Raw genomic sequence first — 12240 nt, 5'->3', positions numbered from 1 at the left:
GCCTCCTGGACACCATCCCCGGTGCTGCCCCGTGCCACCGGCACACCCCCACACCCCGTGCTGGTGATGCCCCAGGCCCACAGTGACCCATGGGGTGCTCCGAGCCCTGTGAGCATCCTGCACGGGACCGGCTGCAGGGAGGAGGAACAAGGGAGGAGGATGCTCATGGCTGTATCTCAAGCAGCCTCCTTCAGCCCCCTCACATGTGCAGGATCCTGCACACCTGAACCCGGGTGCTGGGCGTGCGTGGGACTGGTGCTGAGCACCCCAAACCCAGCCTGTGCATCCTGCTCCTGTGCAGAATGACTTCCCTCGGGGACAGCTTGCCTCCTGCATGGTCTGACGTCCCGTCCCCTGCGCCCATCCTGCTCGGCTACCCCGGCACTGCCTCGCTGCTCCCCACCGTGCCCATGGGCCGTGTTAACACAGCCCCAAGAAGAGGCTGGTCCTGTGGCTGGGCAGAGATAAGAGAGATAAGACTGAGGGAACTGCCAGCACCCCTCATGCTCTGCAGTCCCCAGCCAGGCTGGGGCAGGAGCAGCTTCACAGCCCGGTGGTGACAACTCAATGAGAACGGTGACACCGGTGACAAGGGCTGCTCCTGCCTCCCTCGCCCCCCTCTTCCTTGTTTAGAGCCAGCTCTGTGATGTTAATTTGATTGCACCCGTTTCAGCTTCCTTTCTACACTGATTAGCTGAGTTTCACCTGAAGCATGAGATTAATTCAAATTGCATGGAAGCAATCAGTTATGCTCCTGCAGTAGGACACCCAACGCCCTGGCACCTCTGGCCCTGCCCGGTGCCCGGCGAGCACCCCCCAGGCTGGAGGAGCCCCCGCAGCCCCCGCTGCCCCCGGGGACCCGACCCGCTCCATCCCTGGCTCTCTGCTCCCGACGCAGCCATGTGCTAAATGGCATTTATCACGCGCTGTGATCTCCTCACCTGCGCCCGTGCCAGCGAGCCGCCCCCCGGGTGGCTGCGCGCTCCTGTGCCCTGCTCCCAGCCCCCGGCACCCCACGGCTCCTGCTCTGCAGCGCACCCGACCTGGCGCTAACAAGTTGCCTTCAGCAGCACGGATGAATGCGCCGACCCTGCACGGCAGCAAGGTATTACCGCTCCCAGACAAGTGCCCGTGCTCAGAGCAACTTCGTGACGTGGTCCCAGGGCCAGCGCATGCCCTGAGCGCTGCGCGCCCTGCAAGGGATGGCACCCCAGCAAAAGGCTGGCCTGGCCAGGGCCCCGAGGGTTAAATCTGCACGCAGAGCCCTGCGGTTTCCTCCTCGGCACCTGACGAGCAGCAGCTAACTGCTCCTGGCACTGGCGGGGCTGTGCACGCTCCTCTGATTTATTGCCTGCCTGCCTTGGTTAGCCCCGCGGAGCTGGCGCGGCAGCACCCGGGACGTGCGGTGTGGACGTGGTCTGCACCTCCTGCCCCGCGTGGCGTGGGGCCGGCGGCTCCCCTCTCCCCGGCTGACCGCGGGTTTGGGCTCTGATTAACATTCATTTAACACTGTCTGCAGTGGCCTGGCTTTAGACGAACACCGGTGCTGATCTCGCTTTAATTGGCCTGACATTTCGCTAAACAAACAAAAATCAAAAAAATGAAACAAAACAAAGAGCCCCATATAATGCTTAATTGGCTGTGGCGCTTCGTCTACCTATTCATTCAAACCTTTTCAAAGGCTGCTGAGGTCTCCGGGAAATGTAAAAGCACATGCATAATAAGGTTATGTGCTATTCAAGTCAGCAAGCAACCTGTCCTGGGATGCAATTATACCAGATAGCAGGGACAAGGCAACAGTTCAGGCTCCAAGACTTCTGCACACTCACTCGGGATTAATCGCCTTGACTTTGTACCTGTGCCTTATTGAAGTGTGTTGTTTGAAGTCGCTCGTTTCAATTCATCAATCAGCGGGATAAATTAAACAGCTGACAGGGAGAGGAAAAGGCTCCCCTCGACCCTCCCCGCAAGAAACACGGGAAAGTAGACGCTGGCTGGGGAGGGGAGACGCCGGAGAGAGAGGGAGCGAGAGGGAGCGAGGGGCTGCCGCAGCCGGGCGGTGGGCATTGGGCCAGGGGGAGCTGCAGGAGGGAGCTGCCGGGGGGCTGCAGCCCCGGCCACTCGGAGGGTTTCTCTTCCCTGCCAGCGCCGGGTGCGAGACCTGGCCGGGATGCAGCATTGTGCACGTGCCCGCGGTTTCTGGGCATTCAAGGGAGCGCCCGCTGCCAGCCCCAGCTCCCTCCTGCCTCTTCGGCACCATCCCTCCCCTCTTTGTTAGGGAAACGATGATTTTAAGATAAATCTAATACAGGAAGCCAGCAAGAAAGCGAGAGCCTGCTGCTCTCAGGGGGTGCGTGGAGCCAACAGAAGCCCAGTCCAGGTGTAAGGACAGCACAGAGCGGAGCCACGGGCACGGCTCTGGCACCCTGAGGATGCTGCCACAGGAACCAGCAGGGCCGGGCTGTCCTCCCCTCCAGCACCGCTTCCTGGAGGTTGGAACTCTTACGGCAGCAGCAATCAAAATAAATAAAGAGGAGCTGGAGATTATGCATTCTGCTGATAGCAACGGGAGAGGAATCCAATAATAAGCGCAGTTCAAACACGGTGTCTAACAACACTTCCCAGCCCATCCCTGTCAAATTAGCGGAGCTATTTCCTTCCCTCCCGTATGATGTAGATTGATTGCCTGGTTTTATTTAGGACTAAGTGTTTATAATCGCGTAAGGGAAGCCGGTCCCTGCAGGAGGGCGATCGATGCCCCCCGTGCCCTGCATGAATCAGGGGCTGTGCGGTGCCGGGGCAGCACCAGGCCGGTCCCTGGGTGTGCAGCGGGCTGTGCTCCGGCGGGGGCACCCCCTGCAGCCCCCCCTGCAACCGTGCCATGTCCCAGCCCCTCCAGCTCGGCACAGGCCTGGCTACTTACTCTTCACGGTGAGAAACATGGACTTGCTGATGTCCGTGCCCACCCCGTTGCTGGCCTGGCACAGGTAGTAGCCGATGTCCTCCTCCAGCACGTGGCGGATGAGCAGGGAGCTGTTGGGGAGGATCTGGATGCGGCCCGTCAGCGGGATAGGGTGATACTGCTGCGGGTTCCCACTTCCTAGGAGGGGGCGCAGACACGCAGCCATGAGAGCTCAGCCAAGCAGGGGGGGGAGGGCTCGATGCTGGGGAGGCCAAGCCGAAACGGAGAGACCTGAGATCCCCAGACGCTGCCGTGTCGCCTCACACGTACCTTTTGCGTGCTTCCACATGACTTTCGGAGGCGGGTACCCATCCACGGAGCAGTTCAGCACCCCAGCTTTACCGTAAATGCCATCCTGGTTGTTGGGCTGAACCACAAATCGAGGAGGCACTGGATAACGAGAACGCGAAGACGGCCGTTAGAGCCCAAACCCCACAGCTTCTCGGGGACCATCTCCGCCTGCACGAGGCTGCCCTGGCTCCCCTGCCTGCTTCCAGCCGTGCTACACCCACCGCTGCCCACCCACCCGACCCGACGTGGGGGCAGCCCCGGGGGCGCTCACCCCGCACGATGAGCTGCCGCTCGCGGCTGACGGTGGCGGCGGCGTTGCTGGCGATGCACGTGTAGTTGCCGTTGTGCTTGAGGGAGACGCTGGAGATCTGCAGGGAGCTCATGAACTCCTTGCTCTCGATGGTGACGCCCGAGCCGGAGAGGATGACGTGCCCGTCCTTCCGCCAGGTGATGTGGATGGGCATGTCCCCCGAGGAGACCACGCAGGGGATGTAGAGGAGCTGCCCGATGGAGGCTGGGGGGAACTCGAAGGGCTGGATCAGAGGAGGGACTGCGGAGGGGAGAGGCAACACGCTGTACATCCCAGCCCTTGCCCAGGGGGGACAGGCTGGTGGCAGGGGGATGAAGGAAAAGTGGTCCTGGCTGCTGGTCCTCGCAGTGGGTCCGTGCCCACCAGCCCCATCTCACCACAGGGCACAGCATTATGGAGGAGCGAGCCTGCTTGCCATCAGCACAACAGCTCACACACCCATTGCATCCCCATTTGCTGCCCAGAAACTAAGGCAGGCTTCTGTTCCAGCCAGTAACGCTTCCAGGAGGGGGTGACAGCAGGATGTGACCCACCTGGGAGAGCCACTGCGCTCAGCCCAGCGCCGGGAGCTGCCAGCCGCCCCGACCCCCTCTGCGCACACCAGCTGAAATTCCACCTCAGCATTTATCTGCTCACAGAAAAGCAGTTATTAGATGGATGCTTTTCTTAAAGGCACTGGATTCAGAACCAGCCATTATCTTTCTGATAACTTAATTAGGCAACCGCAGCATCTCTGGCAATGTGGGAGGGGGAAGAAAGCATAGAGAGGGAGACAATTAGCTTAACAAGGCTCAGCACCTGGTAGACGAGATCCTCTTTCCGCAGCCTCCATAATTAAATTAGCAGGCTGCCAATTGTCCCCTCGGCAGAAATAAGATGCCCTCTTGTACAGACGCGGGAGCCCCAGCAGGGAAGGGCTCACTGTGCCGCTGCGCACGCCCCCGCTCTCCTGCACGCCGTCCCCCGTCTCCACCCACACCTCGACCAGTGCTCTCCAATGCTCCCAGTGCTCAGACCAGGCTGCTGGGGGCTCCAGGGCCGGGTCAGAACCGGGCTGGCTCTGCTGGGTGGTCCAAAGCCTGGCCGGGCAGCTCCGCAGAGCAGAAGACACTGGGGGCTGCTCGCCGTCCCCTCGGGATGCTGCCCATGGGTGCACGGGTCCGGCCCTGCTGCCTGCCCCACTGCCAACTGCAGCGACGTGGCTTGAGCTGCCGGAGCCATGGAGATGGCTCTGCCCATTTTCCATAATTAATGAATAATTAATTGGGAATGCGCTGCAGTCTATTGCAGAGTGGGGCTGGGCTTGAGCATCTCCAAACGCCCCACGGGCCACTTCCAGCACTCGCAGCCTCTCGGCAGAAGAGCTCTCCCGGTTCCAGCTCCCCTTAACCGGGGCTTAACACGCGCGTTTCCTTCCCAATTGATTTCCTGCTGCATATTCTCCTCTTTTCAGCACTTCCCAGGCTCTCCTGCACCCCAGTGCACCCCAGAAGTGCAATGGGGAGCAGGGAGGATCCGAGTGGGACACGGGGACCTGGCAGCCGGGGAGGAGGCTCAGGGACTTCCCAACAGGGGCAGAAAGAGAGATCAAGCTGAACGGCGTGACCGGGCCAGGCGCTGGCGTGAGGGGGCCGTAAAGCTTTTACTACTGCTTGCTTGGAAAGACCTGTGGCGTAACTCACTTGTGGCACGCAGTGTACTCGCCAGGCACTTGTGGCACTAAAAGCTTTACGGCGCTCATACCATCTCTGCGCACTTCTATTTCTTTATTCTGCTCCTCGGAGCGGGCTCCGAACGTAGTTGAGGGCATTCTCGGTTTTCCTCCCTATGCTTTTATCCGGTGGCCATAAAAACACCCAGGCAGGCAGGGCCGGGTGTAAATCTGCAGCCTGCCTGCTGCAGGTGGGATGAAGACGTCTGGCACAGCCAGAGCTGCGAGCCTCCAGGCCAGCACCACACGGCACCGTGCTCGCCCTGCTGGGGTTGTCACCATCCCCTCGCCCAGGCAGTAAATCCAGGCTTGGGGGGGGTTGCACCACAGCCGCTTCCCAAAATATATGGATAAACTTCAGCATCCTGCGTCCGCCTTCCAGCAACTGGCAAAAGTGCAGCATGTAATTCAACTTCGTGCGCGCACCTCGCTGTAGGTGCTCCCTCCGTGAGGATTTTGGTTTAAGGTGAGGAGAACAAAGGCTGGCCATGCCCTGCGCCGGGGGTGCGAGGGGAGAGGGGTCCCCTCGGCGCTGCCCCAAGGTTAGCTGCAGCCCACGCTTCCGCCTGCGAAGCCTTGGAGAAGAGCATTAGCTAATCAAGGGGTAGCATCTATAATCAGCTTGATGCACTCTCTTGCTAACCTGATTCCTAATAAGAAAATGGTGGCTGGAAGGGGAGGGAGGGGGATCAGCATAAAACCCAGTCCATAAATACCCGGCTCGGTGAGACAGAGGCAAAGACAATTGGCCGGCTCCGTCCCCAGCGTGGCTGTGTTTGTCTGAATGATTTACTGCAAACACTGAGCTGGCGACAGGCAGAGCCGACCCGACAACTCTGAGGACGGGAGATACGATAGCTCCGCGCGCTCATAACACAATCTCAGCAAGTCACTGGGAGGGAATGCATCCGACTCAATTCATTAGGACTGATAGCTCCCTCAATGGGGCTGAATAATTGATGGCCTGGAGAAGCTTTTAAGATGTTCTGTGCGCTTGGAAGACCGAGAGTATTATTTTTTTAAAAGCTAACACACAGAGAAAAACATCGGTGAAGGTGATCCGAGCAAAGGTTAGATGTTTTAATACGCTATGTTTACACCGCAAATCCTTGCTCGCTGCGTGTAACAAGAAATGGATCTGGTGCGGCTCGGGGCAGCAGCAGGCACCTAGGTGGGTGCAAGGTGGCCGGGCTGAGCCAGCTCTGCCTCTCCTCGGTGCCGGGGGAGCACAGCCAGTGTCTGGATGCAGAGCACCCTGCACGGTGCTGCCCTGCCTCTGCCCACAGCAGGAACAGCCCCAACACTCCCCAAAGCATGATAGGAATGGCCCCAACCCATCCCAAAGGAGTTGCCCCGAGGAGCACGCTTGTGCCTTGCCCCGTTCTGGGTGGGAGGGTGGTGGGAAAGGGGCTCACAGCTCCTGCTTACAACGTGCCAGAGCTGACGAAGCTCCTGCAGGATGCACAGGGCTCCCTGGGCTGGGGAGGGAACCGTCCGAGCCAGGCAGTCCCCACCCGCTCACCTTTCACCGTGACGTGCACGCTCTGGCTGATGGAGAGCTGGGGCTGGATCAGCACGCTGCACAGGTACTCCCCTTCGTCCATGCCTTTCTGGACGTCCATCAGCTTGAGAGTCCCGTTTTCAAAGACCACTTGGCGGTGGTTATCAGGCAGCAGCAGAGAGTCCTTGTACCACTTGATGGAGTAATAGGGGTACCCGATCACCCTGCAGTTGATGAAAGTGTCCCTACCCGCTACCGCCGTTATGTTCTTCATCGCCCGGATGCTCGGGGGACCTACATAGTGGGGAGGAAGGAAGAGGCAGGCTAGGTTAATTCCGAAGGGCAGCTTGTTTGCACACAGATCTGCTAGTGCAGAGCGAGCTGCGCAGGCGAGTGAGGTGACAGCAGAGCCAGGACCCAGCCTGCCCAGCAGCAGCCTCCAGCGAGAGCCCCTCGCGCACACCTACAAAAGAAGAGCTGCAAAAGCGGGGGCTGCGACCCTTGGCTGCAGCCAAACTTCCTCAAACTCCACCCAATCTTGCAGGCGCCGTGCCTAGGTGTGAATTTGCAGGCTTCGGTGCTGGGGAAGCCCAGCCTGTGAGTGCTGCCCCCCCTCAGAGGGGCGTCAGCCACTGCCTGGGAGCTCCCTGCTCCTGCCGCGGAGCGCATCCAGCCGGGGCTCCCCAGGGAGCTGCAGGAGACCTCTGGGGAGAGCCCCCCGGCCCTACGGCCGCTCTGCCCCTCTCAGGAGGAAGCTGTCTGCGCTTTGCCATGCCCTTGGCAGAGAACTGCATACAGGAGCCTGACTCCCATTCGACAGTTTGTTTAATCTCTACTAAAATGCACCGTTCTGAGCTTCCCACGGGCATCCCAAGCAGTGCCAAAAAGGCAGGCAGCCCTCCGCTTCTGGCTGGCTCTCATGCTGCCTGAAGGACTGGAAGAGTATTGCAGGTGAGCGTTGCAAGGAGAGGTTTCACGCTTCAGTAATTACATTGTTCTCGTGGCCATTGTGTAAAACAGCAAACTGATCTAAAGATTACCCCTGGTTTGACTCCTCACCCTACGTGCATGGCAGGATAACAGCTGAGCAGATACTCAGGGTAAGATCCCGACTGTGAAGCACGCTCCCCCCCGAGATCCTTCAGTGCCCAGGGTCCCAGGAACAGGGGGACACAGGGGGGCTGCCCTCGTGCCCATCACATGTTGGAAGGGCTTGGCTGGAAGATGTGGCCTGACTGCTCCGGCCTCACGGAGAGGGAAGGCACTTGGAGGCGCAGCAGGGACCTGCCGTGCCGGGGAGCCCCCAGCACACCCTGGGGTGCACGAGGAGAAAGAGCAGGGAAAGAGAAATTAGCAGCCTGCTCTCGGGCCTGTCACAGGGACCTGCTCAATTCCAGGGCAAAAAGAAAAAAAAAAAAAAGCCTGAATCTTATCTAGTGACAGGCAGTCAGGAGCTGGAAGAGGGAGAAAAAAGAAGACAACGGAACGGCCTCATTCAGAACGCTGCTCCTGTTTGTCGTGGCTGGGAGATGAACTTGCTCCAAATTTAGCGGTAAGTGGCAGCAAAATTCAGACTCTCCTGGGATTCCAGCCAAAAAGCCACTAGATCCATTTCAAACCTGAGACACAGACAAACATAGCCCTTCAAGCTTCTTCCTCGGTAGATAAATTAATGTTACCTTGACTCTGGCTCCCACCTATAAGACTAGAAGCTTTAACTGGTGGTTATGAATGGGCAGAGGCTTACACCGTGCCCCGTGCCTTGGAGAACGCCCTGGAACGCACAGAACAACACGCTCCAGCCGTAACAACGCGGCGATTAACGCGGCCATGGCTTTTAGCAGACAAAAAAAACACAGACATGACAAATCCAAGCTCATTTTCCACGATTTCCCGTGCTGCCTCATCGTTGCTTGTAGGATCCCTGCACCCGCGGGCACCTTCCTGCCAGGGAGAGGGGCTGGGACCGGGGGCGGTGTGGGGGGCTTGGGGGCAGTGTGGGGGTGTGGGGGCAGTTTTGGGGACACACTGCAGGCAGGTACAAAGGAGAGGGTGGCCCTTGGCCAGGGCAGGTCACTTCTGCACCACCCCAACCTCCTCCCCAGGGTCCTTCATGGGAGGTGCTTGCTGCACAGACCCAAGGGCTGGATGGGGTGACAGCAGACCCCAGCGGGGAGGCATCGCCCCTCTGGAAGCCTTGTTCTGGTTCTCCGGGGTTTAGAGGATGGCCGTGCTCTCAGTTCAGCTCCCTGCTCTGAGCTGTGGGGGAGCTGGATGCCACGGGCAGGGCTGGGGGAGAGCGGGGCAGGAGGGGCTGCAGAGACCTGCAGAGCTGGGAAATGGTGGTGGGGGGGAACGGGGAGAGAAACGATCTGCCAGGGAACAACACAACCAAAAGCCCAGTCAAAGTCCTATTCTGATATTTAAAAGTAGACAGGCACCTCTTACGTTTATTCGCGCTTGGTATTCGGCGCTGCCCACCGAGTTCCGCGCGGTGCACCGGTACACGCCGCCGTCCTTGATCTGCGGGCTGGTGACGTTCATGTGGCTCACCGTGGTGCCGTCTGACATGGTGTACTGGTTGGTGCGGTGCCCGTTGTCCCGCGGGATGGGCTCGTCGTCCAGGGCCCAGGTGACGGTCGGGGGGGGCGCGCCCTTGGCGGCACACATCAGGGAGAACTGCTCCCCGGGGTTCACCACCTTCTCGCTGAAGGAGGAGACGATGCGGGGGGTCCCATCTGGGGGGACCCAGGGGGAGGGGGGTTAGGGCACGGCAGCCTCCGGCAGCAGTCACCCACACCCCCGTGTCTTGGCTGATTTGGCTCAAGGAGACGCCAGGCTCAGGAGTGGCCATCCCTGGTCCAAACACCCAGTGCCCTGCACCCACGCCTGCTCACAAAGAGGGGAAGAAGACAGCTCGTGGAAGGCAGAGCCTTGGCACGGGGGCAGGGGATGGACAGGTCAGTGCAGGACCCTGATTTTGGCCCTTGCCCCTGCATCCCTGAGCTGCTTGCAGACGGTTTGCACAGCCTAGGGGCTGGGTGCAGCCTGCCCCTGCAGCCTGTACCCCAGTAGTGCTTGCTTTCCTCCATCCGTGCACAAAGCGCCCTGGTGAGCACCGGGGATGCGGCAGCTCAGAGGCAAGCAGAGAAAAGCCCCAGCTGGCCCCCGCCCCGAGGAAGCCAGCTCACCCTCCAGCGTGATGATGGAGAAGTCCTGTGCCGTCTGGGACTTGCGGGTGGCAAAGCACTGGTAGGCTCCAGAGTGGCTCTTCTGGGCGGCCGTGATGAGGAGGGTCTCGTTGCTGATGCCGCGGATGGAGATGTAGTCATCCACCACCACCAGGTCCGTGTTGCGGTACCAGCGGATGACGTACTCGGGGGACCCGCTGAGGGCACAAGAGAGGATGACGGTGCTGCCAATGCCCGTTTTGAGCTTCTTTGGTGTGAGGGTCACACGCAGAGGGTCTGTGCAAGAGAGGACGAGAGCAGGAGAGGTGTTGGCTGCGTGGCGGGCTGTGGGGCCAGGCAGCTGCAGGCCAGCACACACGGCGCAGCTCTCAGCCTTCCTGTACTTTTCCACCTTTCCATCCCTGGATGTGCCAGCCCGACTACATGCAAAATGTCACCGCACAACAAGGCAGGTGGCCTCCCTGCCCTTCCTCGTGCTGCCAGCCCGGCCTTTAATGTTGGCCCCGGTGTAGGGGCAGGGTGGCTGGAAGCAGCCGTCGCAGCGGGGACGTGACCGGTGCGATGGGGCAGTGCCGAGCCGGGGATGTGCCAGGGAGGCTCCGGTGCTGCTGGTGACAGCAGGAACCCCCAGGAGCAGAGCAGGCAGTAAATATTTGGCCTGCCCAGATGGTATTTACTGTTTGGCTGGAGCTTATTTTATGTAGATCAGCAAAACAAAGCGCAGAGGCACCTAACAGAACATCGCCATCCAGCAATTTACATCCCCTGGTATCGCTCTGCCTTTTCCAGAGGTCCCTCTCTCGGCCCCGATTACAGCGGTAAATCAGGGGCTGTCTGCACATCCTCGGCTGCAGCATTATAAACTTCCTCCGAATGCTCCGAGCACCGCATCGGACACGCTGTGGAGCGCGACGGCGGGCTCCAGCGCGCGCCACGCCACGCTGAAATATAAGGCTTGTAATTTATACGGCTTCCGAAAGGCCTCGAGGCTGGATATTTACAAAGCTCGGCAGGACGCAGCTCTCCCCGCCACCGGCACTCACCTATGACCGTGAGGGTCCCGGTGACCTCTGCGGACCCGAAGGTGTTGGTCACCTCACAGATGTAGGTCCCGCTGTCCTCCACGCGCAGGTCGCTGATGCTCAGCCCTGTGATGCGCTTGGCCCAGCGGCCGTCGGCGGGCAGCGGGCGCCCGTCCTTGAGCCAGCGGATGGCGGGGTTGGGGTACCCCGAGGCGATGCAGGGCAGCTCCACCAGCCGGCCTGCCTTCACCTCCCGGGACTGGAAGCTGTCTAGCATCGTGGGGATGGACTCCGCCGGGTCTGGGTTGGGAGAGGGAATAAACTCACCCGGAGAAGGAGGGGAGACGGGCTCCTGCCCCGCAGCCAGCAGGCTGAGCTGGTTTCAACGGGGAGGAGCCGACAGCTGTCTGAGCCGCCTGGGGACGCCTGTGCACGGTGACACGGGGACCGCCGGGGACACAGGGACCACCGGGCCACCTCGGCGTCAGCCGGCACTGAGCGGCTCTGCCCCTCCCCGGGGAAACGCAGCTAAGGAGCTGGTGGGACGGATAAACACGGCACCGGAGGAATTACTCAAGGTGACACGTAATTGGTGCAAAATACACAAATTCTGTGGCACATTTCAAAATTTACAAGCAAAGGGGCCCATCAGGCAGCTGGGAAAGGAGAAAATTAATCACCAAGTCTCAGGCGTGAAATTAAATTCCAGGGGAAAGAAACCTCTTTCATTACTCCCAAGCAGAAGTAAAACGCCGTGACGTGTAAATAATGACAGCGACCGGGAGGGGACCGAGGCACCGCGAGCGCGCAGGGAGAGGGGACGATGCACCCCACGGCCACGCTGCGGGATGGTTTGGATGGGAGCGGGACCGAGCAGGTCCAGCGAGCCCGGCTATCCCTGACCCTCTGCGGGGTTAAATCGAGGAGTTAGAGCAGGAGAGGAGCCCTGGGAAAGCCATATGGCGGGGAGCAGGCGAGCTGCAGCTGAGCGGCGGGAGAGGCGATGCGGCTGCGAGTCGGGCGAGCTCCCTCCTTCCTGAGCAGAGTAATTTGGGCAGTCAGCGGAGCCGGGAGCGCCCCGAGACAGGCGGCACTACGGACTGCGCCGCTCTGCTGCAGTATCGCTTGCCGTTCGTCGCATCGCGTCAGGCTGCTCACATCACGGGCTGTCACATCGCATCGCCGCGCGCCCCGTCGCCTCTCGCTCAGCTCGGGGTGCCGCGCGGCACGGCGAGGGGCGGCACGGACCCCC

General features: G+C 60.4%; 1 protein-coding gene across 4 annotated transcripts in view; it reads right to left on the bottom strand.

Annotated features, from left to right (window-relative positions):
- The window catches only part of DSCAML1 (DS cell adhesion molecule like 1), a 95688-nt gene that overhangs the window by 15963 nt on the left and 67485 nt on the right, over positions 1-12240 (bottom strand). For 3 of the 4 annotated variants that reach the window (XM_035346120.1, XM_035346121.1, XM_035346122.1), the window contains 7 exons: positions 11010-11288; positions 9967-10242; positions 9217-9513; positions 6797-7069; positions 3525-3803; positions 3233-3352; positions 2924-3100 (listed from right to left, as the gene is read on the bottom strand). In XM_035346120.1, the coding sequence (XP_035202011.1) occupies positions 2924-3100; positions 3233-3352; positions 3525-3803; positions 6797-7069; positions 9217-9513; positions 9967-10242; positions 11010-11288 (1701 nt within the window). Of the gene's footprint in view, positions 1-2923; positions 3101-3232; positions 3353-3524; positions 3804-6796; positions 7070-9216; positions 9514-9966; positions 10243-11009; positions 11289-12240 lie in introns of those variants that run through there. The other variant, XM_035346124.1, reaches the window with a different exon arrangement.

The sequence above is a fragment of the Oxyura jamaicensis genome, chromosome 24 (genome assembly GCF_011077185.1).
Source record: "Oxyura jamaicensis isolate SHBP4307 breed ruddy duck chromosome 24, BPBGC_Ojam_1.0, whole genome shotgun sequence".
NCBI lineage: Eukaryota > Metazoa > Chordata > Aves > Anseriformes > Anatidae > Oxyura > Oxyura jamaicensis.
Note: the sequence above shows the minus strand (reverse complement) of the source record. Positions and strands in the feature narration are given on the sequence as shown.